Source organism: Sebastes fasciatus, chromosome 18 (assembly GCF_043250625.1).
Source record: "Sebastes fasciatus isolate fSebFas1 chromosome 18, fSebFas1.pri, whole genome shotgun sequence".
NCBI lineage: Eukaryota > Metazoa > Chordata > Actinopteri > Perciformes > Sebastidae > Sebastes > Sebastes fasciatus.
In genome coordinates, this window is record NC_133812.1 from 24530495 (window position 1) to 24557750 (window position 27256).

General features: G+C 37.3%; 3 protein-coding genes across 7 annotated transcripts in view; 1 reads left to right on the plus strand and 2 right to left on the minus strand.

Moving 5' to 3' along the window:
• Positions 1 to 2543, minus strand: part of rngtt (RNA guanylyltransferase and 5'-phosphatase) — a 114059-nt gene extending 111516 nt beyond the window's left edge. Inside the window, exons 1-2 of one of the 3 annotated variants that reach the window (XM_074615775.1) lie at positions 2435 to 2543; positions 2087 to 2334 (exon numbers count right to left, since the gene is read on the minus strand). In XM_074615775.1, coding sequence (XP_074471876.1) covers positions 2087 to 2150 — 64 coding nt within the window. In that variant the 5' untranslated portion in view covers positions 2151 to 2334; positions 2435 to 2543. Of the gene's footprint in view, positions 1 to 2086 lie in introns of all 3 variants that reach the window. The other 2 variants (XM_074615773.1, XM_074615776.1) reach the window with 2 other exon arrangements.
• A 1396-nt stretch (positions 2544 to 3939) lies between these two features.
• Positions 3940 to 21917, minus strand: LOC141756071 (interleukin-6 receptor subunit beta-like). 2 transcript variants are annotated; one of them, XM_074615520.1, is made up of 16 exons: positions 21662 to 21917; positions 15441 to 15710; positions 15228 to 15354; positions 14256 to 14422; positions 14033 to 14148; positions 12994 to 13017; positions 12680 to 12842; positions 10933 to 11015; positions 10618 to 10828; positions 10337 to 10501; positions 9280 to 9381; positions 9060 to 9191; positions 8842 to 8982; positions 7532 to 7616; positions 7265 to 7349; positions 3940 to 5981 (listed from the first exon to the last, which is right to left on the minus strand). In XM_074615520.1, the coding sequence occupies exons 1-16, from the start codon at positions 21711 to 21713 to the stop codon at positions 5604 to 5606; spliced, it is 2301 nt and encodes a 766-aa protein (XP_074471621.1). In that variant the 5' UTR covers positions 21714 to 21917; the 3' UTR covers positions 3940 to 5603. The 2 variants fall into 2 exon arrangements, with proteins under 2 accessions (XP_074471621.1, XP_074471622.1); XM_074615521.1 differs by having other exon boundaries at positions 5400 to 5969.
• Positions 21918 to 24232: 2315 nt separating this feature from the next.
• Positions 24233 to 27012, plus strand: rdh14b (retinol dehydrogenase 14b). Of its 2 annotated transcripts, XM_074615223.1 has the most exons (3): positions 24233 to 24358; positions 24686 to 24964; positions 26163 to 27012. In XM_074615223.1, the coding sequence occupies exons 2-3, from the start codon at positions 24725 to 24727 to the stop codon at positions 26778 to 26780; spliced, it is 858 nt and encodes a 285-aa protein (XP_074471324.1). In that variant the 5' UTR covers positions 24233 to 24358; positions 24686 to 24724; the 3' UTR covers positions 26781 to 27012. The 2 variants fall into 2 exon arrangements, with proteins under 2 accessions (XP_074471324.1, XP_074471323.1); XM_074615222.1 differs by lacking the exon at positions 24233 to 24358 and having other exon boundaries at positions 24365 to 24964.
• The last annotated feature ends 244 nt before the right edge of the window (positions 27013 to 27256 follow it).

Below are 27256 nucleotides of genomic sequence, written 5' to 3' on the forward strand. Positions count from 1 at the left end.
GATGTGTTTGAATATTTCTGCATACTGGGGTCCCTAAACAGTCTTGGAATTACATAAATCGGGTATCACTATAAAGCTGAGACTCTTGTGGATCCAATGAGCACAATAGTATTAATGTAAGATGATGTTAGTCCCCATAGGAGCCATTTCATTGTACAGTGAAACTTGACCTCACTGTATAAAATGACCTGTGGTGAACTCTAGTATAATCACAGCCATCATGAAACATTGATACCAAATCACAGCATGGCTTTATCTATGATGTTCCTCAAGGTCTTGGTGTCTTAATGTGGTATTTTGGAGGGATTATCGATCATTTTTATAAAATCTCGAGAGGTAAAAAAAATGGTTAAATTTAGCACCAAATCTGTGTAAGAAATGGTATCAACCCAAAAATGTCTGCAACAACTTATGAGACATAATAGAGCATGGGGATGACCATCATATACTTCTATCATAATGTGCTAAACCCTTATACACTTTTACAATTGATTTTAATTAATTAATTAGTTCATGATTATTTCTGATTTATGACTAGAACAACGTGACACACAGTGCTGCATTTCAAATTAATCTTCAGGTTCCCAGCTTTCAGATGATGTGCACCACTTCTATATGCTGCTATCTCCTCCTAAAGACCCTCTGCACCCCCCTAAAAAAAAGGCAAAAAAGGGTCTATTGTGGGGTCTCAGAGGGTTTTAATTGAATTACTGAATTCTGCAAAGCCCAGTCAAATACACTGTAAAAATGTGTCAACAATTAACACACTTATATCAAATCAAACCTAAGCAGGTTAAGTCCAAATCAAGGAGGAACTATGTGCTGTGCTCCTGTTAAATTAAATGCAAAATAGCATTTGTTGACATAGCTACGGTGGTTAATATCCCAAACAAAAAAAAACTCTGTACCCAATTATGTGTACCAATAGCTCATTTCTTAAAGTGATGTGTCACCAGCTGTGCCTTGAAATGTAACATCTGTCAGACTTTTTTGCATTGTTATAAAGCAGATGTGGAGAAGAGATTCGTCTGGAAACACGAGATCCAAACAAACCATGTTGTTGCACAGTGCTTTAATGCACCACTGCACAGCATCATGCACAGCCATCATGCTACAGCCACGGTTTGTTTTGACACGTGATGCTTCGACAGCAAAAGCTAGCACCAACTCAGTAGCACTTCTTCTGATGCACTAGTGGAAAATAAATGAACCAAAACACAGCACCACAAACTCAGCTTTAGTTCTGAATTAAATTAGAGATATTAACTAGTAAATAAACACTGGGAGCTGGGCATTGACAAGGTGCCAAGTTAGCTAAACAAAGCCCGCCTGATTACACTCACACCAAACTCCATTTAAAAAAGTGGCTATTTAAGTTTGTCTCTCTACAACAAGCAAATTAAACTACTTTTTTTTTTTTAATCTGAGCTTATGTGGTGTATTAATGTTATCCACTTAATTCGGCATCTAAGTTTGCACCAATTATTGCTTAATTTATATAAAAGAAACATGAATTTGGAGTGCACTGCTTGCTAACCTCACAATGTTGTGATGCTAATATTGCAATATATGCATGACTGAAACTACATAGAAATATCTAGTTAAATGTTTATTATATATCAGGACAGTTTGCACAAAAAAAACTGATTATAAAGTGTCAAAGAAGATGTTTAAACCAGCATGTTTCTGCACATAAAGTAGCATTAATGTGCATCAAAGCTGGTTAATCCCACTACAACAGGCAAATGCAACATTTTCAATAAAAATCTGAGTTTAAGTGGTGTATTAATGTTATCCAGTTAATTCGGCATCTCAGTTTGCACCAATTATCTCTTAATTTATATAAAATAACATGAATTTGGAGTGCATTGATTGCTAAAATCACAATGTTGTGATGCTAACATTGCAAAATATGCATGACTGAAACTACACAGAAAATAGCTAGTTAAATGTTGTTTAATATATCAGAATGTTTGCACCAAAAAAACAGATTATAACATGTCAGAGAAGATGTTTAACCAGCATGTTGTGCAGCATTAAGGTGCATTAAAGCTGGTTAATCTAAAGGTGTGATATTGGGTCTCACCTGCCACAGGTTGTCCTCTTCTGGGACAATTCCTCCACCGAGGAGGAGGTCCAGTGTGTGACATTGTTTTGGTTGAACTGTAATAATAACTAAGATAAACCTTGTATTACAAGGTAGAGTCTTGACGCAGCTCCCCCGCTCAGAAGGCGCTGATCCCGGGCTGGTATTCACCCGAGCCCCGCGGCTTCTCAGCGGCCTGGTAGCTTCTAATTCAGCAGAATCATCCAACTGGTTTCAGCCCGGTCCACCTGACGACGGGCCGGCAGGGGATTACACCAAACATAGGTTATTAGTACGACTCACGGCTCATTTAGCGATCCCAAATATCTTCTTTTTAAGTCTGTTTACCTGGAATAACAGAATAGTTAGCAGTTAGCAGTTAGCATCACGTTCAGCTCCACTGTCAACAAGACGAGCTAGCTCGAGCTAACCTAGCTAGCCTTCTTCTTCTTCTGGTGTCTAATGTCTGTAGCTCAGACGACGTCACTGCGCCACACTGCCACCTGCTGGTACACACGAGAAAGACGATTATTTTATTTTATTTTATTTTTTTAATTAATTAAGAACATCGATGCATGTTTTTTGTCAACTTATTTATTATTATTATTATTTTATTTTTTATTTCTTTAATTAATTAAGAACATTGATGCATGTTTTTGTCAACTTATTTATTATTATTATTTTATATTTTAATTAATTAAGAACATTGATGCATGTTTTTGTCAACTTATTTTTTATTATTATTATTTTATTTTGTATTTCTTTAATTAATTAAGAACATTGATGCATGTTTTTGTCAACTTATTTATTATTATTATTATTTTATTATTTTTTTTTTTTTTAAATTAATTAAGAACATTGATGCATGTTTTTGTCAACTTATTTATTATTATTATTATTATTATTATTATTATTTTTATTTTATTTTTTATTTTTTAAATTAATTAAGAACATTGATGCATGTTTTTGTCAACTTATTTATTATTATTATTATTATTATTATTTATGTTTCTTCTTCTTCTTCTGGTTAATGTCTGTAGTTCAGACGACGTCACTGCGCCACACTGCCACCTGCTGGTACACACGAGAAAGACATAAATAAAATACAAAAATCATGCAGTTTTCTACAAGAAAATTAATTTAAGAACATTGATGCATGTTTTTGCTGACTTATTTGTTATTATTATTATTATTATTTTATTTATTATTATTATTATTATTATAATTTTATTATTATTATTATTATTATTTTATTTATTATTTATTATTATTATTATTATTAATATTATTATTATTTTATTATTATTATTATTATTTTTTATTATTATTTTTATTTCTTTTAGTTTTACAGTTACTCTTCTTTAAACCAATAGAGTACTGTATCACTAAACTGATTTTTTTCTTCTTTTTTCTTCACATGTACATACTCTACACAATCATCCAGTCCATGTATATCCATCCAGTATTTATTTCTTTGCATTATTTATATTGTTTACAACTTCCAGAACACTTGACTTATGTATAGACATTTTATTTTTACTTTTTATTTTTGCCACCTGCTGGTACACACGAGAAGGACATAAAAAAATACAAAAATCATGCAGTTTTCTACAATAAAATTAATTAAGAGCATTGATGCATGTTTTTGTCAACTTATTAATTATTATTATTATTATTATTATTATTATTATTATTATTATTAGATTTCATTTTTATTTCTATCTATCTATGTAGTCTACTTTATTTTATATCCATTGTGCTTTTATCTGCTTCAGAACCAAAAAAGAGGTCATTTTTGTTGTTGTTGTCGTTCTTACATGTTCAATAAAAATAAATCATAAAATCCACGCCAGTTTTCAAACTTATTTAACTTGGTGAATATTTATTACATGTTGCAGTGTCCTTTGGTTATTAATACAAATGTAATAAATACAAATTAAATTAAATATGTGACAATGCATTAGACCATGTCTGAAAACAAATTGAGTACAGTTTTGATGCAAAAACAATAAATGCTACACTATTCAACAGCTTATGTATAGTACATGTCATTGATACATTTGATGCCAAGTTGTTAAAGAGAAAATGCAGCTTTACAGAGTAAAGCTATCAGTTTACTAACTGTTTAAACAAGAGCATATATCACTGATAAACAGGAAACATATGACAATCTATAATACGTTATGACTTTTACAACAAATCATTTACATAAATGTTCAGCATGCTATCACTGGCCAAACCTGTGCTTTGAGATATAATATAATGCAGTCCATACATGTACATATTGCATCATTTCAACCGCATAATGTGGGCCCCAATTCCATTGCTTTATTTAAAGAAAAACACTTTAAAGGGACTGTTTGTAAGAATCAGAAATTGGTTGTAACAGCGACACCTGTGGCCGTTAAGTCAACGAAAGTCAGTTGCTCGCGCTCGCCTGTGTGCACGCGCTACCTGAATGTGAGTGAGCATTCGTCAAAACAGTGAGGCGACACACGTCAGCTAAAACCACAATATCACTCTATAATTCACCTGCTTGGCAGTAATGTTAGCTGACCAGACGAACGTCTCTCCATGAATCAATGCTGATCCTAGTGTTGGCTTTTCCTGCTTCAGCCTCCCGACCGCGGCCAGAGGGAACAGGGGAGACACCGGCACCCGGTCGGAGACGATAACGTTACTCGCTGCGGAGCCCCGTCACTTCACAAGACACGGGAAACCTCTGTTGGTCTGGAGGAGCTGCAGCAGTTATTTCTGCACAAAAGTCCACTAGATATTCTCAGAGCTACTAACTCTCCTGCAGTGTGGAGTGTGCGCACATGCACGTGTAGAGGTGGAGCGAGTGAGAACGAGCGCGGCGTGTGAGTGAAGGCAAGCAGGCAGCGGAGCAGAGTACAGCAGAGACTCCGGCCCTGGTCCAACACTGTTTACAAGACGCACTTCACTAGATCTAACTTTGCGGTTTTGGTGCTTCCGAGTAGTTTGTGTTGGAGTCTTGTCTGAACAGCGTAGCCACACGCGAGCGCACATGGGACACCGACCCGCAATGATTTACATGTGTAAGAAGTTACAAACAGTCCCTTTAAAATGACTGTAATTTCTATTAAGAGTTCTGAAGGGTCCACATCATGACGTAGATGTTGTCACGACTGAAGAAAAAATAAATACCTTTTATTGACTTTGCATTAAATGAGCGCAAAAACTGTTGCTACAGTTATCTCCATATAATTATCTCTGCAAAAGACATCAAGTTGTCTAAATAAAGCAGCTTGTACACACATTGTTTAGCTATAAATATGACATATTTGTATCAATAAATGATACACAGTAGCACTTTTATTTCCTGCAAATAGGTTATGAATATAAGATTACAGTCGTTCTGCTTTACTTTCACTCCACAGTTAGCAGGATAATGAAACACACAATCTTGGAAGTCTTTGGCAGGATTAAACCGCACCTGAGCTGATTGATGCATTTGAGCTCTTGGTATGTTGTTATGGTTTTGTTTTCATTCCCATCACCTGGCACCGTGTTGTTCTAACATGTCCAAAGTCACGTACATCGTCTGTTTTAGTGGAACTCGCTTACACTGTTTACTGCACTTCGAGGCAGGACTTTCCACAGAAGATTGACTTCGATACGGGCTGTTCTCTGCAGAAAGCAGAGCTGTGGAATCGTCGGGAGAAGAGAGACGCGGCGTCTCTACAGGATCGACTGGGTCTTCATGCTTTTCGTCTATTATTGGAGTCATGGCTGAGTCAACGTAGTCGTCCGTCTGGTCACTGGCTGGGTTACCGTAACAGTCTATTGGAGAGCTGGCCTTCCTCTGAGCTTCCTCTGTGTAAACTCTGTCACAGAGGCTTTCAGTTGGATTACTGAATGCCTGGAACATCCCCTGTAGACATAAATCCACACATGACATACAAACACACATAGAAAGAGAAAGTGGTTTATTCAGGAGATAAAACCTTGGTGATAGAATCATGACAGTAATGACAGGCTAAATATCGCTCCAAAGTTGGGCCAAATTTTGGCGAGGAAAAACTGGCAAGGACACTTTCAAAGGGGTCCCTTGACCTCTGACCTCAACATATGTGAATGAAAATGGGTTCTATGGGTACCCACGAGTCTCCTCTTTGCAGACATGCCCACTTTATGATAATCACATGCAGTTTTTTGCATGCAGTATAAACGTGTTATTTTTCGCCTATTCTAAAAGGTGTATTTGAATATTTCTGCATACTGGGGTCCCTAAACAGACTTGAATTACATAAATTGGGTATCACTGTAAAGATGAGACTCTTGTGGATCCAATGAGCCCAGCTGTATTCATGTGTGATGATGTTAATCCCCATAGTAACCTTTTCATTGTGATTGTATAAACTAACCTGTGGTGACCTCTAGGATAATCACAGCCTCATGAAACTTTACAGCCACAAACTAGAGACCCAGAGCATTCAGAGGATGGATGGCTTTCTTAGCTAGATTGACAATAAGGGGGTTTCTGAGCAGTTTTCACAACAGAAGAGCTTGCCATCTAATCGCCGAAAAATGCAATTCTTGCAGAAATCTCCAAATGTCAAAAGTTTTTGATTCCAAATCACAGCATGGCTTTTTTCTATGGTGTTCCTCAATGTCTTGATGTCTTAATGTGGTATTTTGGAGGGATTATCGATCATTTTTATCAATTCTCAAGTGGTAAAAAATGGTTAAATTTAGTACAGAATCTGTAGTAACAAAATGGTATCAAACCATAAATTGCTGCAACATGACATGGTGATTATGAGACATAATAGAGCATGGGGAATGGCCATCATATACTTCTATTGTGATGTTCTTAGCCCTTATACACCTTTACAATTTAATTTAATTACTTAATTCATGTTTATTTCTGATTTATGATTTAAATAACTTGACACAGTGCAGAGCAGCATCTCAAATTAATCTTCAGGTTCCCAGCTTTCAGATGATGTACACCACTTCTATGTGACATCTACTGTTGACCTGCTATCTCCCCCTAAAGACCCCCTGTACCCCCCTAAAAAAGACAAAAACCACTGCAATTTATTGATACGTTTACATGACTACCACCTGAATAAAGCAACACCTTTTCCATATGTTACCACAAATAACCTTGGCTTGAATTGTCTCACGGATGTAATTCCTCACTGAGCTCACCTCTTGACGGCCTGCCGTTGGCCACAACGTCACAGCACTGGCCAGGCGCGGGTTAGGCACCGGCTTCGCCCTGAATTTCTGCCACCTTAAAAAAGCAGATCATTAGCATTATTAGGGGCACCATTATGTGAAGGTTATTCCGTGTATGACCACAAGATGTAGTACAATATGTCTTTTTTTCATTACTGCTGGCGTGGATATGTCACTGGTCACTTGAAATCAATCCATACATCACATCATCAGTTACAGTAAAAGATTGAAACTTACTGAACAGTGCAGCATAATCCCAGAGATAACACAAGAACTATAATGATGCTTCCGACGACACTGACTGCTGTGATGAGCCCCGGACCTAACGAAAGAAAGAATTAATCATGTTGCATATTAGTTTGTTGACTCACTTCTCCAGAACTATAATGCATGACAACATTATATTCTAACTGATGGGAAACATGTGGTAATTTATAATGTTTTTGAGCAGTTTGTCTGAGTTTCTAGATACTTTCTAGATACTCAGTTTGGATACGGGCCACAGATAATCTCCTCTCCCTACAGGCCCTCCGTGTCTGTGTGGTGTTCAAAAACATGTGGCACTGATTTCAGCAGCAGGTTGTTGTGGCAGCTGTTGTGAGACAGATCCGGGCTTGATAAAAGCAAGATTATGTAGCTTTGCCTGAACAGCATGCTACTGCAGCCACAAGTCAGTCATACAGTTAGTGAATTGAATCACTATAACAGGGGTCTCCAACAAGTAGCTCGTTTCTGAGTGGCTCGCTAAAGGTTCAAAGAATATGTATATACATTTGATAACATAAAAGTCCCTTTGTGAACCTGTTTAAATTTCTATCCAATCAAATTCACAGACATCCGGCCACCTTCTGACAGAAAATTACTTACTGCTGATCACCTGTAAATAAAATGATTTACCGCTGAAAAAAAGTCATAATTTACGAAAATTAAAGTCATAACTTAACGAGGAAAAAAGTTGTAATATAACGAGAATAAAGTCACAACTTAACGAGAAAAAAAATTGGAATATTACAAAAATAAAGTCATAATTTAACAAAAAAAAAGTTGTAATTTATGAGAATAAAGTCATAACTTTACGAGAAAAGTAGTCGTAATATTACGAGAATAAAGTCATAATTTAACAAGAAAAAAGTCATAGTTTACGGGAATAAAGTCATAACTTTACGAGAAAAAAGTCGTAATATTACGAGAATAAAGTCATAACTTTACAAGAAAAATAACATGTAAAATTACTACTTTATAATATTACAACTTTTTTTTCTCGTAATCCTATGACTTTATTCTTGTAATCTCAGATTTATTTTTTTTCCTAAATGTGGCCCTAATACGCCATCGTACCATCGTACCATAGACCTACAACAATGATAAATAAAAATGACAATGTAAACAAAAAACAGTTATTCATTTCCATTTTTAAAAATCCACAGGGAGCCACTGGAGAGGAGCTAAAGAGCCGCATGTGGCTCCAGAGCCGCTGGTTGCTGACCCCTGATCTAGTCCTATGAGTGCAGGCCTTTTAACCTCATCAGCCCTTACAGAGTACTCACCAAATCTGTTGGTCTTAAAGCTCGTCACAATGCTTTCGGTGGTTCCTGTAAGAGCTGTGGCCTTCACATAGACGCTGTAATAGGTGTCTGGAATCAGATCTTTCAAAGAGGTGTCCTGCTTTGAGCCATCTAGAGTATCATCTAGAAGACAGAAATGTCATATAAGGTAAGAGGAAATCTTCAACTCATTTTCAAACAAGTCTCTGAGGTGGACTTACTGAGCGGTGGTTCGCCGTAGAAGACGGTGTAGTTGACAACGGCGCCGCTGCACGCCTCCTGCGACGTCACATTCCAGCTCACAAGGGCACTTTTGTCGTTAGTCTGAACATGGATAGTGACATTTCCTGGACCTGTAGGGACCACGTTTTTTAAAATCAGACTGGTTAAACATGAAAAAAAAAATTCTGAATCACAAAAAAAGAAAAATGAATGACGTACCTCCGAATCTGGAGCAGATATGAAGGGCTTGTGTGCCATGACTTGTCTTGTTTTCAAAGAGGGGAGTTACTGTGATGTTGTATGGCTTCTTATCCAGGAGGTCTGTAAGGAGATATTGAGAAGGAGATATTGAGAACATTTCTCAATATTTTGAATTTGTATCTCAATATTTTGACTCAGTATCTCAAAATAAAGAGAAACTTTCTCAATATTTTGACTTAACATCTCAAAATAAAGAGAAAGTCTCTCAATATTTTGACTCAGTATCTCAAAAAAGAGAACATTTCTCAATACTTTGACTTAGCATCTCAAAATAAAGAGAAACTTTCTCAATATTTTGACATTGTATCTCAATATTTTGACTCAGTATCTCAAAATAAATGGAAAATTTCTCAATATTTTGACTTAGCATCTCGAAATAATGAGTTAGTATCTCAAAATAAAGAGAAACTTTCTCAATATTTTGACTTATTTTTTAATATTTTGAGTTAGTATCTCAAAAAAAGAGAAAAATTCTCAGTATTTTGAATTAATATCGCAAAATAATGAGACATTTTCTCAATATTTTGACTTAACATCTCAAAATAAAGAGAAAGTCTCTCAATATTTTGACTTTGTATCTCAAAATAGAAATAGAATGGAAATGGCCGGACACAGCACCAATTAATACAGCGTCGGAAAGGTGTGTTGGGAGAGGCGTTTCTGAAGCTATGCGACGAGCAGTTCTGACGGCGTACACTCGTTAAAGCTTAAAGAGAACGAAGCGGGAAAGACTGACGCATATCTCATCTCTGTGAGAGATGAGTCACAGTTCTTGAAAACTCCCCGTTTAAAAATGTAAAATGCATTACTGTTGCCTCCAGTGAAGCCATTATTTGCCACACCCAGACGATCAAAGATAAGACACAAATTGATCTGACGGTCAAAACAAGTTACTGTAAGTCAGCCCATTATAAATCAGCTCCAGCCACAAGGTTCACTCCATGGATTAATGTTCCCACCCACAAAGTGTTCACTCAACATCCATCAAGCATTTCATGCCTGTTCTCTAACCTACCAGAGAGTGTCGCGTTAGTGTATTTGCTCTCCTTCCAGTGGTATTGATTTCCATCGTGGGTCCAATCCACCATGTAACAACTGACAGACTGAATGGGAGCTTTCCAGCTGACCAGAATAACGCCTTCGAGGGTTGAGGTCTGGATGTCGGTAACTTGAGGGAGGCCTGCCAAGTTACAAACATGCATCAGGGCAAAGCATTGTTACATTATAATTATGCATTATGGTCCATAAATTGTTGTTACCCATTAAAAAAGCAGAATCAATAGCATTAAAACTCACTCTCTCTGATGGCTGGAACATAAACAGAGTCCTCCACAAACAGGGATTCATCGTGGAAGACTGTGAGGTTGATTCTGTGTGCATCTCGGCTCACGTCAACATCACAAGTCAACTTGCCCCGTAATGTACAATTTACTCCGATCGTGTGTTCCTTGTAGGGAGTCGATTTGACAGCGTAGGTAAATGTGCCTTTGCATGTTGAAGGAATCTCCTGCGTAGACAGTTTGAAGCACTTTAGACCAATAAGTAATGGTAGTGAAGCTGAATTATGAGTTTGGAAATAAAGAATATTTTTTAAATGACAGGCTTCCTCACCGTCCACATGGCATGAACTCTTCTAACTCCATTTTTCTCCGGTTCAGCGACCTTTCTCCACAGGCGCAGCTTCACATGACTCTCTGTAAAAGGGTTCAAATAGGTTACAACAATCACACTTTTTTTCATTTTTAAGAGCCGATATGATAACGATAGTTTGGAGCGGGAAAAAGCTGATTCATTTACCGATATTTACTTTACTTTTGCATACGCCGTTTTTAATAAATCATTTTTTGGTCACTCTGAATTTAATCATTAGTAAGAGAACATCCTGAAGTGTGATTTGGTGGATTACATTGTTGGAATATGTTCTATTTATTTGCAATGGCTTACAGTATGACTGGCCAGGATTACTTCTGTTGTTCGTCGCGTTACATTGTTAAATGCTACTCTTACAAACCGTTATTGTTCGTGCTTATTACCTTTAGGAAAGAGGATCCTAAAGTGTGTGATTTCATTTCATGAATGGATAGTTACATGGCTGGATGAACTTCTTTTCTCCCCCTATCTACCTTTTCTTTGTGCATGGAGCCTGAATGCAAAACGGTGATGTACGTCCCAGCGTCGTATTGGCACCGATTAATCTGACTGCCTCTAATGATTACTAATGTTAAGTAAACAGTTTTGGGAGGGACAGAGCAGGACCACTGTTCACACCCGCAATTAAAAGCAAAAACAGCCTCGAGCTCATGGTAACAGCTGTAAACAATGGTAGAGTGTTTGTGATTTTCCAGAAGATTTATATCACTACATTGTGCAATGCGAATCTGTACTTGTTCAACATTTAATCCTCAACTCTGTGAAAACCTGATTACGTGTCACCACCAGGCTGTTATCCGTTCTCTGGAATAATACAAATCTAATGTTAGACTCTGCAGTTGGTGTTTCTTAAGATATTCACATTCAAGTCCCGACCTGCAACCTGAAAGTGTCAGATTTCAGCAGCTCAAACGGATCTTTATTCCCTCTCATAGCCAGCGATAATGTTTCTGGATTTCACCATTTCTACACAACTTTGCAAATAAATATTTTTCGTTTATTTACTGGAAACAAAACCAATGTTCATTTCTTAAAGGTGCAGTGTGTGTCAGATTTGGCGACATCTAGGGGTGTGGTTGCAGATTGCAACCAACTGAGTACCCCTCCGCTCACTCCTCCCTTTCCAAGACTGCGGTAACGTGAGCCGCTGAGTGTGAAACCGCGATAACGCCGCTCGCCTCACTCAGAGGTTATCCTCACCATAATAACATTACTTTAGGAGCAACAGAAGCCAGACGGCAGCTGGCGGTACCACGGTTTTACACTCCGCAGCTCACATTACTGCAGATTCACAAGCGTGTCGGAGAACTATCTTCAGGTAACGTAAAAACTTGAAAGTCTCTCTCTAGAGCCAGTGTTTGGTTTGTCCATTCTGGGTTGCTGTAGAAACATGGCGGAGCAACTTGGCCGACTCTGTAAGGACGCATTTCTAAATAAACTGATAACACAGTATGAACTTCTTAAAGTTGTTGTGAATGCGTTATCTTTGATCTTCATGAGCACCTGGACCATGAGAGCAGACTGGTGCCAAATCATCATCAGTCTTATTGTAGCCAATTCATTCATATATCATACAGGCTTTTAAAATTACTAAAAATGAATGAAAAAAAAACTCAATAATAATGTAAGATATTGAAACGATATTTGTGCATAGGTGATTTAATAGCCTGCTGTGACTGCTAGTAAGCTGTTTTGACATTTCTCTTACTATTTAGTTGGGTCAGAACTGTCGTCTTGTGGCTCCAGTCGCTCCAGGGGGCTTTGATTAAAGCACAGCGGACTGAAAAGCTGTAGTTACTGCAGGACTCAAACTTGGCAATGTCAATGGGCATCTTCCCGTGCTGACCTTTCGTTAGATTCTGATGGAGCACCTACAAAGAAAAACAGAAAGATTTTGGTTAAAAACTCTTCCCAGAAGGTCTAAAGCTAAATATATGATACATTACCAGGAACGATTTTAAACAAACACAGCTTTGTTTTGTTGAAATGAGATGCTTTGTTAGGGAACTATGTGTCTCTTACCACTGTAGTTTGTTCATTGGCAGCCTGGAACAGAAAGGCAAACAGAAATAGCTTCAATCAGCCATGAAGGGGAATTCCAAAAAACCACAGGCAGAATCAGCTGAACTAGTTGTTTTTTTTACCACTTTTTATTTCCATTTAGAGAAATAAAGCTGAACAAGTTGGTAGTTAGGTTTCAGTTTGACATGTAGCTTTAGCAACGCCTACTGCCTATTTACTCCCTATTTACTATATAGACCGTTTCAACAGAAATGCATCGCTATAGGCAACAGCTTGGGTCCATGTTTACTTCCTGTCAGCTGATGTCATTCACATACACTGCAACTGGGACACATTTGGAATATTTTACAACAGTTTACAACTGTGAAATGGTCTGTAGACCAGACCGGCACATACAGACCGCATCCCTTTTTGGGGGGATAGAAAACCGAAGATCCTATAGATGTCAATGTTATTTGACGTATGTTTGGATTGTAATATTTACAACTTTATATGCATTTATTTGTTGTTAAACAAATGTTTGTTTATAGACATATCTAATAATTATTTTTGCGACCTTGCCTGAACCTGAGCGTTCGCGACACCTTAATAAATTAAGGCTTATTTTAAGGCTTAACACAGTGGCCGGATACTGCTTATCCAGACATCTCTACATATTTGATTGAATCACGTTAGGCTATGTGTTGTCAGTAAATAACCAATGTGTTAATAGCCAACTGTTTGATCCATAGGCTGAGATTTAGTTGGGGGGGAGGAGTGGTGAAGCAAGAGAGAGAGAGAGCGGCGGCGACGGGAGCAAGTAACGTTATCAACTCCGACCCAAGCAGGAAAAGTTAACAGAGTTTGGTGAATCCAGTTCAATTCAGATCTCAGTTTGCCGATTCATTTCTACAATACCTTTTGAAGTGTTGTTTATGTTCATCTTTTTCTGATTTGTGATCGCGATCATTGACATTGTTGCGTTTTATTCTATGCTGTTTTCAGTTGCTTCTGGGAAATACTTCAAATGCTGCATTTAGGTGATCAAAGAGGGACGTACCTTGCTGTAATTGACTTGACAGTGACCCGGGTCACCAGAACTCGCCCGATTCCACTTAACCAACACACGATCAGAGAAGGTTTCTACATTTAACGATTTCGAAGGGACAATTTTCCCTGAGGGAATATAATTATGACAGCACATCAAAATGCAGAAATGTACAATGTTAAAACAATAAGATATCACTAAGAAATATATTTTTCCGACAAAATTTGTTACTTACATATGTGCAATGGGTCAAATTCACGAGGGTCGGAGTCAGCTGTCCAATGAGCAGTTTCAGCTCTCACAGTAATACTGTTATTCTCAAATATTTCTACTGAATGATTTGTGCACTCTGTTCTATGTGATGTGCAGATTTTTTTCTTGGAAGAGTTTGACCGAGTGGATCTGAAAATACATGTTTTATATTAAGTACACACATCAACAAGACAAAGAATTGTTCCTGCATTAGTTCTTACCAGGGCTGTCAAAGTAAACGCGATAATAATGCAAATTTGATTTAATGCCACAAATTTCTTTAATGCATTAACGCAACTTGTGATTTTTAGGCAGTAGTGGGCTCAATTTCAAAGCTAGAGTGAAGATACTGGCATCGTATGAAACTAGAAAACTACGAAATCCATCGGTACCAACCATGTCATACTAGCTTGTCAAGAAGGAGGCTAAATAACGCTTCAAACTTACGCTAAATTTTGGTGAGGAAAAACTGTCATGGTCATTTTCAAAGGGTTCCCTTGACCTCTGACCTCAAGATATGTGACTGAAAATGGGTTCTATGGGTACCCACGAGTCTCCCCTTTACAGACATGCCCACTTTATGATAATCACATGCAGTTTGGGGCAAGTCATAGTCAAGTCAGCATACTGACACACTGACAGCTGTTGTTGCCTGTTGGGCTTGATTTTGTTATGCTAAATGCAGTACCTGTGAGGGTTTCTGGAGAATATTTGTCATTGTTTTGTGTTGTTAATTGATTTCCAGAAAAAATATATATACATACATTTGCATAAAACAAGCATATTTGCCCACTCACATGTTGATAAGAGTATTAAATACTTGACAAATCTCCCTTTAAGATTCATTTTGAGCAGATCAAAAATGTGTGATTCATTTGCGATCAATTGCAATTGACTATTTTAATCGATTGACAGCCCTAATTCTTACACAAAAGGAAGAAAATACGACACCCACCTCAGTATAGTGTAGTTTACTTCCAATGAAGGATTAATCTGGTGCTCCCAGTTGCATGTGAACAGGTCTGGTATTCCTTCGTCTTGATCTTTACTATGCAAGATGCATGATATATTGCTGGGTTTTGCTGTGAAAAAAAGCAAGTCAGCAATGTCATACATGTATATTTCATGTTATTGCAGCCATAATATAAGTGACAGAAATACTTCTTACAGTACGTTCTGATGTTGGTGCCTCCAAGGACTTGCTGATTAACTGCACTGTGGCACTGCAGGATCGCACTGTGGTGAGTGAACTTCCTCAGTGACAGCACTGTGTGTGAGGAGTTGATGGTGTTTGACAATCTTTCATCTACGGGTACGTTGTTGAGTGTCCAGAAGATTTTTCCTTTGACGCATGAAGTCTGGCACTCTATGTCGATATCAGATCCCACTTCGATGTATTTATCTTTAGGGAAAACGTTGCAGTTGTTCTCAAGCCGGCCTGCAGGAAGTGATAATGTTATTCAATATTTCAAAATGTAAATTAAATTCTAGTTTGACATTTTAGGAGATACACTCAGTTGCTTTCTTGCTGAGAGTTAGATGGTAAGATTGATACCACTCTTGTGTCTGTATGGCAAATATGCAGCTAGAGCCTGGATGTATTAAGAGAACTGGATACAGCGTTGGAGGCGGGGCCCCGTTCATTCTTATGAAAGTTGCTCAGTGGCGCATGAAGCCTAAATGACTCGACTTCCATCTGGAAAAGTAATCGGATATTGGGCACATGGAACATGCACGTCTCTTTTTCAATGTAAGTCTATGGGAAAAAGTCATTTTTGGCCCAATGCATCACGTGACTGACACGGAAGTTGCAGTACCGCCGTTTGGCCACTACGAAAGTTGGGATCAACGACCAGCGCTCTTCCTAATGGCTTGAGCTAGAGCCTGCAGGAAGTTGGCTTAGCTTAGCTTAGCATAAAGACTGGAAACGGGGGGAAACAGCTAGCGTGGCTCTGTCTTATAGAGTGCTACAGGAATGAGTCCTAAAACCCGGAAATGAGTTAGCATTTTAGCACTCCAGGTTCCCTCGTCTGGAAGTCAATGTGTTTTTTTGAGTGGGTTTTAATTTAGATGCCTGAAATAAGCTCTGATTTTGAATCTTTTACGTGTCTTAAAAAAGTATCATAAATGTTTGTTTGCCACAGAACTTATTTTCTGCGATAATCCAAAACCCAATGGAAAAATCCCATTGGCTTTTTGTCAAAGGAACCCACGGTGATGCTAACTTCCTGGTCAGCTTACAAATATGTCATTCCTATAGCACTCGATGGGAACAAAATCCGTCTACCAGCACCTGCAACACTAATAAACGTAGCTGTTTCCAGTCTTAATGTCAAGCTAACCTGCTACTGTGTGTCATATTGAGACCCCAGACATGAGAAGAGGTATGAGTCTTTTCATCTAACGCTTGGCTAAAAAGCAAGTAAGCTACTTCCCACCAATGTTTCAATCACAGGGGGAATGTCCACAGATATACTGGTATTATCTTCCTCTCATGGACTCAAACTAAGAAAGTAAGAGTCATCCACGGTGGTGGCAACGGTGGTGCATATTTGTGGTGTTTGTCTTTCTGTTTCCAGTTGCTGTAAACTGACACAACATCCACTCTAGCGTCCCTCCAGTTTATTTTATTTTCTATCTTTCAGTTCAGTTCTAAAGCACTCAAACTAAGAGAGTAAGAGTCATCCATGGTGGTGGCAACGGTGGTGCATATTTGTGGTGTTTGTCTTTCTGTTTCCAGTTGCAGTAAACTGACACAACATCCGCTCTGGCGTCCCTCCAGTTTATTTTATTTTCTATCTTTCAGTTCAGTTCTAAAGCACTCAAACTAAGAGAGTAAGAGTCATCCATGGTGGTGGCAACGGTGGTGCATATTTGTGGTGTTTGTCTTTCTGTTTCCAGTTGCAGTAAACTGACACAACATCCGCTCTGGCGTCCCTCCAGTTTATTTTGTTTTCTATCTTTCAGTTCACTTGTGACTGCATCTTCCAGTCTTCAATTAGAAACGGAATGATAAACTGCAGAAAAAAGTCCAAATCTACATGTATACCAATTTTTCTTTTTTTAATCAAACAAGGAGTTAGTTGGTTGGTTGGTTGGTTGGTTGGTTGGATGGTTGGTTGGTTGGTCACTAACCCTGATGACTCAACACTTCCTGTTGCTGCATCGCAAACGGTTGCAGGTGGAAAGCTTTCCAATTGAAGCAGCAACAGGAAGACTTCAATTTGCATCATGAAGATACTTTATTAGGGCTCCAACAGCAAAGAAGAGCCCATTAGAAAACTATGATACCTTGCATCAGAACAGGAATATAGCCTCCAAAAACAAGCTCAGAGTCTCGATGCTAAGCGTCTGTTATTCTGGAGATTAAATATTGGGGATCTTAGAGAGACCCAGAAAGTTGTTTTAACTGTAACGTAAATGTAATGCTATCATCACACCTGGTGAAAAATATTTACTGGTAGCAAAATTTGCACTTTCATTTGAATAATTGTCAGTATTAGGGGCTTTTAATTGCAAATGAAAGACGGGAACCTCACTGGCTTACTCTCAGATTTCCACTAAGAGCTTGAAGATGTTGAAATAAAACAGTGGTAGAAAGATTAGCCTGCTGACCAATCCTCCAACTTAATGAACCACAAGCCAAACTGCATTGGTCATATAAAGCCGTGTTCATTTTTTTGTTTCCGTCACATGCCTTTGACACAGTTCCTGATCTATTTAGGGACGGCAAAAAAGCGTGAGAAACGCCACGGAGGAGTATGCAAAGACACAGGATCAGTATCAGCAGTGGTGATATTTCCATAATATTCAAATGGTGCTTTCACACCTAACCTGTTTGGTTCGGTCAACACGAACCCTGGTGTGTGTTTGCCTGGTTAGTACAGTTGGTTTGGGCTGTTGTGAAAGCTGTTGATGTAACAACTGGACCGAGACTGCTTGAAAAGGGGGGTCTCGGTGTGTTTCCAAACGGGACTCTGATCCGGTTTATTTGTGGTGTGAAAGCAAATGGACCAAAACACTTTATTTTTTGACACTAGATTTATGATTTTAGCGCAATTTCAAAAGCTAAACCACTAATAAATCAATCTGTATTTTGAAATTAATTCTCTGAGAGACAGGGAGCCAGTGTAGAGACCTCAGAACTGGACTGATATGATCCACTTTCTTGGTCTTAGTGAGGACTCTAGCAGCAGCGTTCTGAATCAGCTGCAGCTGTCTGATCGATTTGGTGCCATGTATACGAGTCAGTGAATGCAGGGATTTTCCCTGATCAATTACAAGTCTGTTGTGCTTGTAGCCTACTCTGTGTGCTTTAGCAGTTCATTAAGTCCATTAAAAAGGGTGTGACATAGTGGTACCACAGTAACACACCCTGGCATATTGATGCACAAAACGCCTCTTTTTCATCCTGTCTCTACCAGTTAGCCATGTAGTCCATTTGCAGTCTAATAATGCTTATATTCAGTTGTTTACATGTGCTCTTAGTGAGACCAGAGAACATAAATATACAGATAAGAGACATTTAAAGGGGATATATTCTGCTCATCTTCAGGTTCATGCTTGTATTTGGGGTTTCTACTAGAACATGTTTACATGCTTTGATGTTCAAACAAAGCATTATTTTTCTCCTACTGTCTGTCTGAATATACCTGTATTTCCCTTCTGTCAGAAACGCTCCGTTTTAGCGCATTTCAACGGAATTGCATTGCTAGGAAACAGCTTGGGTCCATGTTTACATCCTGTCAGCTGATGTCATTCACATACACTGCAACAGGAAATAAACTGGGACACATTTAGAATGTTTACGTTTAAAATCGTGAAATTGTCTAAATATTGTAGATTTGTGACATCACAAATGTACAGAAATCCTAACGGCTTGTTTCAAACGCACAGTTTCTGAATACGAGCTGTGTGTATTTCTACATGCCTAAACCTGCTTTATAATATAAAAATACATGAAAATCTCACTTTTTACAATATGGGACCTTTAAGTGATGCATGACCTGCTGTCAGTCAGAATTTGATTTCCCAACGTGGGTCCTGATGATGTGCTCATGATGCAGGATGACAATTGACATAACTGTCCAATCAATGACTTGTCAGGTTTGTTTGTAAAATGTCAGTGTGAACATGAACTCAACCAGCAGTGTGTATGTTTCCACTTGGTCCAAACCAAATTAACTGAAGTTGAACTACAGGTGTGAAGTCAAAAGAATATTCTGATGCATGACATAAGAATATTTTTTTTAACCCGTTGCCCTGTTTTCTGGAAATGACATATATCTTTGAGCATTTTGTACAATGTGAACCAAGCTTATACACTTACTTGTCTATAGTGGTGTTACTTTCTATAGTATTTATTCTCAAACATAATAACGCATTTATTCTTTTCTTGTGTCATACAAAAAGATGTCATGTATATCAAACTAGATAAATTAAAAAAATATATATTTCTCATGGTGCTTAAGATCCAAAAACCCAAATGTTTTTTGTTAGAAGAGTCTTTAAGAAGTCTGGAAATGCCTTATGTAACACTGTAAGTAAGTGTTTTTAATATAATTTACTATTACCATACAACTGTCTACCACATTATTAAATTTAACGTGATATGATATTGTATTCCAATATTTGCTGTATATTTGAATGTCTTTGATCATAATCAGATTTTCTACTTACATGATTTTCTTTTTACAGTATTTGTATGCGCAAGAATTTCATTGCCAACGACTGCTTCACTGTAATTGTTGTGCATATAATGATAAAGAACTTGAAACTCAAACTAAAGCTACAATATACACAACTAATGGTAGACTGTTGATAATATTTAGACTAGTTTTAATCACGGATAAAGTCGATGCAAAACTATTACCATCCCACTACAGCAGAGGCTCTTTATTCTCTTGGCTGTGTGGTTTTCCTTTGGATGAGAATGACTTGCAAAACATTTAGAGTACAGCATGTTAGTAGTGGTGTGTTTGTTGTGAGTAATTTGACTATTTCACAACGCTCTTTGAAATGTATTTTTAATTTAGTGCTTTGTGAAAGTTTAAAAAACTAAACAAAAAAAAACAGTAGAAAAAGAATATCAAAGAGGGCGATAGTCAGTGGTGGAAGAACTCTTCAGATCTTTTACTTAAATAAAAATAGCAATACAACTGTGTAAAAATACTGTGTTACAAGTAAACGTCATGATGATGTATTAATGATATAATAATGTGTAAGCATTACTTTAATGTTGCAGCTGGTAAAGGTGGAGCTGATTTTAACAAATGTATAAACTACAAGTTGCTTAATCAATAATAATATATCATAATTTATTTGTTAATTATATTTTGCATTACTAATCTGAAGAAGAAGCAAAGAAACTACAGTTGTCAAATAAATATAGTGAATAAAAAGAATGGAATAAAAACTACATTTCACACAGATATGAAGTGGAGTAGGACTACAAGTAGGCTACAAGTACCTCGAATTTGTACAAAAGTGCAGTACTTGAATAAATGTACTTACGTTACTTTCCACAGCTGACTATATTACTTTGTGTTCATATCTGATGTAGTTTTTTATAGACAAAAAACAAGTATCTGTTAGGGCTATGTGTTAATCTGAGAATAAAAAGTAATATAAAATTGGAATTATCTACAAATATTTCTCAATAACAAGTTATAGATTTGTGGTTTTTCTAAATAATATAATCTTGAAATTATCACCTGGGAAGTAAAATAAAATATTGTAGATTTTAATGCAGTTGCAGTTCAATGTAAATTAACAGTTTTAGTCTTCGACTCAGACTTTAGGGCTCATCTGTAACTGTATATAATAATATTAATAATAATTTAAAATACTGATTGGATGAAAGGAATACTATATTATGACTATAGCAAATTATTTCTAGTTAAATTCCAATACTCCATCCATCCATCCATCTGCAACCGCTTATCCCGTTAGGGGTCGCGGGGGGGGCTGGAGCCGATCCCAGCCGACATTGGGCGAAGGCAGGGTACACCCTGGACAGGTCGCCAGTCCATCGCAGGGCTGACACATAGAGACAGACAACCATTCACGCTCACAGTCACACCTACGGGCAATTTAGAGTCCACAATTAACCTAACCTGCATGTCTTTGGACTGTGGGAGGAAACCGGAGTACCCGGAGAAAACCCACGCTAACACGGGGAGAACATGCAAACTCCACACAGAAGGGTCCCATGCCGGATTCCAATACTCGTGTTTATTAAACCACTTTAACCTCAGTGAACATTATGTTATGAAACCAAAACAAAACAAGCATTTCCCATAAATAACAGTCAGAACAGGCTCTGACCAGTCTGCATTTTAACATAATGCTTTATCACAAGAAATATCAAAAATAAGATGTTTTACTTACCTTTACAAATGGAGATTGCAGCCAGGATAAATAGGGCTACAGATAAATGCATTTCTTTTAACTCATTACCAGAAAAAAAAAAAAAGAAAGAAATCGACTTTAAAGCTGTGAGATATTAATTTGCAACAAGATAAAATGATTAAAATCCTCTTTACTATGTCTGATAATACCGACTGTAAGCTACACTGCAGAGCATTTTCTCAATAACTCTGTACTTCAGCCATGAACTAACAGGAACTGAAGCAAACCCTGAAATAAACTGGAAGTATTACCCAACTAGAGACACAGAGCCAACAGGAAGTGGACTAACTTGTGTCGAGAAGGTAACCCGCAAATTGCGAAATCTGAATCTGCAGAAAACTCTCGCGAGAGTTGCTGCCCAACTAATTCATAACCTGAACCATCTCGCGATGGTTCCCTACAACTCTCGGGTTACCTTCAAGACACGGCACTTCTCCCTTCTTGAAAGCCTCTGAGACTTTGATAGTGTTATGTTTCTTACGTTTCCCTGAACAACCTGAGAGTAACGTGTTAAGACAACAAACATAAATTGCTATGACTCAGTTATGAATCACACACCACTGCCAGACAATACATCCTAATTGCTTGGAGCATATTTGGCTGCATCATTTCTAGAGTTGCACTAATGGATTCACAGAAGAGATAAAGTGGGATGCATAAAAAACAGATAACTGGCAATATGATTAAGACACAAAGCAATTCTAATAACTAGTAGCCCAAGGCTGTCTGAAGGAAACTTATAAAATGATTACAATGATATTTGATACACCCCAAAGAGCTTATTATACAGTAGAAATACACCACCCAGCAGCTCAGAATCATAACAGATGCAATGCACACAAAGAGGAAGAGAGTGTGAGGAAAGTCATGCCACCCTCTCACAAGCCAACTGCCAAGAGCCCTGCTATGGAGGACGGAACCTGCCAAGATAAAAAAATAATTAAATGACTGTTTTAATATGCACTTTTATTTATTTATGTATTTGTTTTAATATATTTTACATTTATTTATTTTATTTATTTTTGCATAAAAACGGATAAGTGGCAATAAGACTGAAAGCAATTCTAACAAGTAGCTCCAGACTGTTTGAAGGAAAATTATAAAATGACTATGATATTTCATACACCCAAAGAGCTTATATACAGTAGAAATACACCACCTAGTAGCTCAAAACCATCATAGATAGAATGCATACAAAGGTATAGGTGCATCCCTGTTTATTTACTCTTCTGTTTTCCCTTTTATTTATGTATGTATTTATTATTTATTTTTAAATTTATTTATTTATTTATAAATTCATTTTTTATTTATTTATTTATTTTTGCATTTATTTTATATTTATTCTTAAATGTATGTATTTATTTATGTATTCATTTATTTCTGCACGATTTCCCTTTGCATTTCAACCCTTGTTTATTTCCCCAAACTAATTTATTTATGTGTCCTTTTCTTTATACATTTCTTTTTATAATTCTTTATGCATTTATGCCTCATTATGCAAATGATTGGGCTGATGAGGCAGAAATGCAATAAAGAAATGTAAGATAGATAGATAGATAGATAGATAGATAGATAGATAGATAGATAGATATAGGCCTACTTGAAACTGATAGATTTGACAGAGAGTTTACTTTTTCTAAATTAGGACTCATTCTGCAGCATCTACAGCCAACAAGCCTCTTGTTGAGAGCAAAACAGCCCTTTTGTGTTCATATAGCTCCACCTAGTGTTCAATGTACAGAAGTTACAAAAAGAGGTTAACTACACTGGCTAAGCTATATTGAAAAAAAAAAATGAAAAAAAGATAGCTATTATAAATAACCCCGATAGCCTTCCCCTTTAAAAATAAAATCATCATTTATCGTCGATTGGCAGAGAGTTTATTTATTTACTCTTCTGTTTAATTTGTCCTTTTATTTATTTATGTATTTCTTTTATTATTTTTTACATTTATTTATTTTTGCATTTATTTATTTTATTTATTTTTGCATAAAAACAGATAAATGGCAATAAGACTGAAAGCAATTTTTTTTAAACAATATTTTTATTGAATTTACATATAGACATATATACATATATACACATACAGACAGACTAACAATATTAATAATTAAATTATACAATGAAATGTTTACTCAGAATTTCAAAGAGAGAGAGACATGACATTTCATGTTTGACTTATCCAACAAAGAAAACAAAGAAAATAAATAATAAGACAAAATAAATAAATACCTCAAAGAGGAGAAAAAAAACAAAAAAACAAAAAAACAAAAAAACCAACAACAGACTGAAAGCAATTTTAACAAGTAGCCCAAGACTGTATGAAGGAAAATCATAAAATAACTATGATATTTTATACATCCAGAAACAAATATGAATTAAATAAATAAATAAATAAATGACTCGAAAAATAAATAAATAAATAAGTCATTAAATGTAGCAAAAATACATTCATTAATTGATAAAATGTGACATAAATCGATATTTCTGTTTTAATTTTTTCTCTTTATTTATCTTTGTATGAAGTCCCTTATTTATTTACTCTTCTGTTTAATTAAAACAAGTGTAACGCTACATTTAGTATACCGTGTTAATATAGTGACCCGGAAGTAGAACCCGCCAGCTATATCTAGCCGTTAGCTACATTACTAGCCGTTGTGACGGTTGAACATTTAGGTGAGCCGTTTGCTGTCAGTCTGCTATGTTGTTTATACTAATACACTAATATTATAACACACAATACTCACAGTAGATAGTATGAGTGTACCGTTGTTCGTTAAGTTGGAAAATTTGAAGTATTTCCGGGGTATTTTATAACTTGGATACATAATATACCGTGACACCTACCTGCTGACCTGCCAACGGTTAACTAACGGTCATAACGCTCTCATGTCCACCTAACGGTTAACTAACGGTCATAACGCTCTCATGTCCACCGCGGTGATAGTAGCGGCTGTAGTCGGCGGAGGGATTTTGCTCCTCATGCGCCGTTTGTTCCCCCAGAAAGCTGCGGTGAAGCTGCTCCGGTATCCGGCCGACACCATGCAAGGAAAGACGGTGATCGTGACGGGAGCTAACAGCGGCATCGGGAAGGCCCTGGCCGGAGAGCTGCTGAAGCTCCGAGCCCGGGTCATCATGGCCTGTCGGGACCAGCGGAGCGCCGAGGAGGCGGCGGTGGACATCCGAGGACAAGCGGGTCCAGAGCAGGGAGAGGTGGTCATCAAACACCTGGACCTAGCTTCTCTTGTTTCAGTTAGACAGTTCTGTGAGGAGATCTGTAAGGTGAGTTAGTTTACTAGTTTATCTTTTTAAACCACTGGTTTCTAGTTCATTCCAGCTGTTGTCATCTCCAGTACAAAGGAGAATAGTCATGTACTCTACAGCTGCAGGAGGACTGACTGTCCGTGGTGCTGAAACTCAGTATTACCAGACACCAGTGCTGTATACCTATCCAGGGGTCTGCAACCTGCAGCTCTTTAGCTCCTCTCCAGTGTCGAAATTATGACTTTATTCTCGTAAAATTATGACTTTTTTTCTCGTAAAGTTATGACTTTTTATGTTAAATTATGACTTTATTCTCGTAATATGACTTTTTTTCTCGTAAATTACGACTTTTTATGTTAAATTATGACTTTATTCTCGTAATATTATGACTTTTTCTCGTAAATTACGACTTTTTTTCTCATTAAATTATGACATTATTCTCGTAATATTACAACTTTTCTCGTTAAATTATGACTTTATTCCTGTAATATTATTACTTTTTCTCGTAATGTTATGACTTTATTCTCGTAATATTACGACTTTTTTTCTCGTAAAGTTATGACTTTATTCTTGTAAATAAAAAAAAATTTCTCGTTAAATTATGACTTTATTTTCGTAATATTACAAAACAAAATTCTCGTTAAACTATGATTTTATTCTCGTAAATGTAAATGTTTTTTCTCATAAATTATTACTTTATTCTCGTAAAATGACTTTTTCTCGTAAAGTCATGACTTTATTCTCGTAATATGACTTTGTTTTTCATAAAGTCCTGACTTTATTCTTGTAAATTACAACTTTTTTTCTCGTTAAATCATGACTTTATTCTCGTAATATCACGACTTCTTTTCTCGTAAAGTTAAGGCTTTTTTTCTCGTTAAAATATGACTTTATTCTCGCAATATGACTTTTTTTCTTGTAAAGTTATGACTTTATTCTCGTAATAATACGACTTTTCTTTCTCATTAAATTATGACTTTATTCTCGTAATAGCACGACTTCTTTCCTCGTAAATTACGACTTTTTTTCTCATTAAATTATGACTTTATTCTCGTAATATTACAACTTTTTTCTCGTAAAGTTATGACTTTATTCTTGTAAATTACAACTTTTATATTTATACACAGTAAGTAGCTTTAGATTTACAAAGTTATTTTAGTCTTGATGTGAGTTGAAATTGGATTCTTAAATGATTTAAATTCCTCTGACCCTTCAGGAGGAATCCAGGATCGACGTGCTCATCAACAACGCCGGCGTCTTCCAGTGTCCCTACACAAAGACAGCGGACGGTTTTGAGATGCAGCTCGGCGTGAACCACCTGGGTCACTTCCTCCTCACTCACCTCCTGCTGGACCTCCTGAAGGCGTCGGCGCCCAGCCGCATCGTAGTGGTCTCCTCGAAGCTCTACAAGTACGGCCACATCAACTTTGACGACCTGAACAGTGAGAGTAACTACGATAAGGCCTTCTGCTACAGCCAGAGCAAGTTGGCCAACCTGCTGTTCACGCTGGAGCTGGCTCGTCAGCTGGAGGGCACGGGGGTCACGGTCAACGCTCTCACCCCGGGCATCGTGAGGACCAGACTGGGCCGGCATGTTCAAATCCCTTTCCTGGCAAAGCCGCTGTTCCACCTCGCCTCGCTGGTCTTCTTCAAGAGTCCACTGGAGGGGGCCCAGACTCCTCTCTATCTGGCCTGCTCCCCGGAGGTGGAGGGAGTGTCGGGGAAGTGTTTCGCTAACTGCGCGGAGGAGGAGCTGCTGGCCAAAGCTACAGATGAGCAGGCAGCCAAGAAACTGTGGGACATAAGCAGCAGGATGGTGGGGCTCGCTGACTGAGCAGAGTCCTGTACCGTGGACAAAATCCTTAATCTCTAGCAGCCCCTCGGACTCTGCTCTGCAGGAGATGGCTTGTGAAGAGAGACTGATTGCCACCTTGGGGATTTATTGAATGACATGTTGTGCCAATGAAGTGTGTACATTTGTGAGCAAGAGTGGGTTTTGCAGTGGGTTGAACAGAGAATGTGTAAAGCTTTGAATTAAAAAATGTAAAAGTGATGGTCCAAACGAAGATGCATCGCCGTGTGAAATGATCTCTCCTTTCTAGAGCTGCAATGATTAATTGATTAGTTGTGAACTATTAAAATAATCGCCAACTATTTTGATAATTGATAAATCGTTTGAGTAATTTCTTAAGAAAAAAAACAGTTGGTTGGTTTCTTTTCTCCTCTATGACAGTAAACTGAATATCTTTGAGATGTGGACAAAACAAGACATTTGAGGACGTCATCAAAGAGTATATATAGAAGCAAAGA

Bases quoted from the DNA above. Each gene is read 5' to 3' on its own strand.
- LOC141756071 (XM_074615520.1), bottom strand. From the start codon at position 21,713: ATGCATTTATCTGTAGCCCTATTTATCCTGGCTGCAATCTCCATTTGT. The intron at 15,711-21,661 runs GTAAGTAAAACA...CACTTCCTGCAG, and splicing joins TGCAATCTCCATTTGTAAAG to GCCGGCTTGAGAACAACTGC. The intron at 11,016-12,679 runs GTAAGAGAAATG...ACCCTTTTACAG, and splicing joins AGTTCTGACCCAACTAAATA to AGAGTCATGTGAAGCTGCGC.
- rdh14b (XM_074615222.1), top strand. From the start codon at position 24,611: ATGTCCACCGCGGTGATAGTAGCGGCTGTAGTCGGCGGAGGGATTTTG. The intron at 24,965-26,162 runs GTGAGTTAGTTT...CTGACCCTTCAG, and splicing joins TCTGTGAGGAGATCTGTAAG to GAGGAATCCAGGATCGACGT.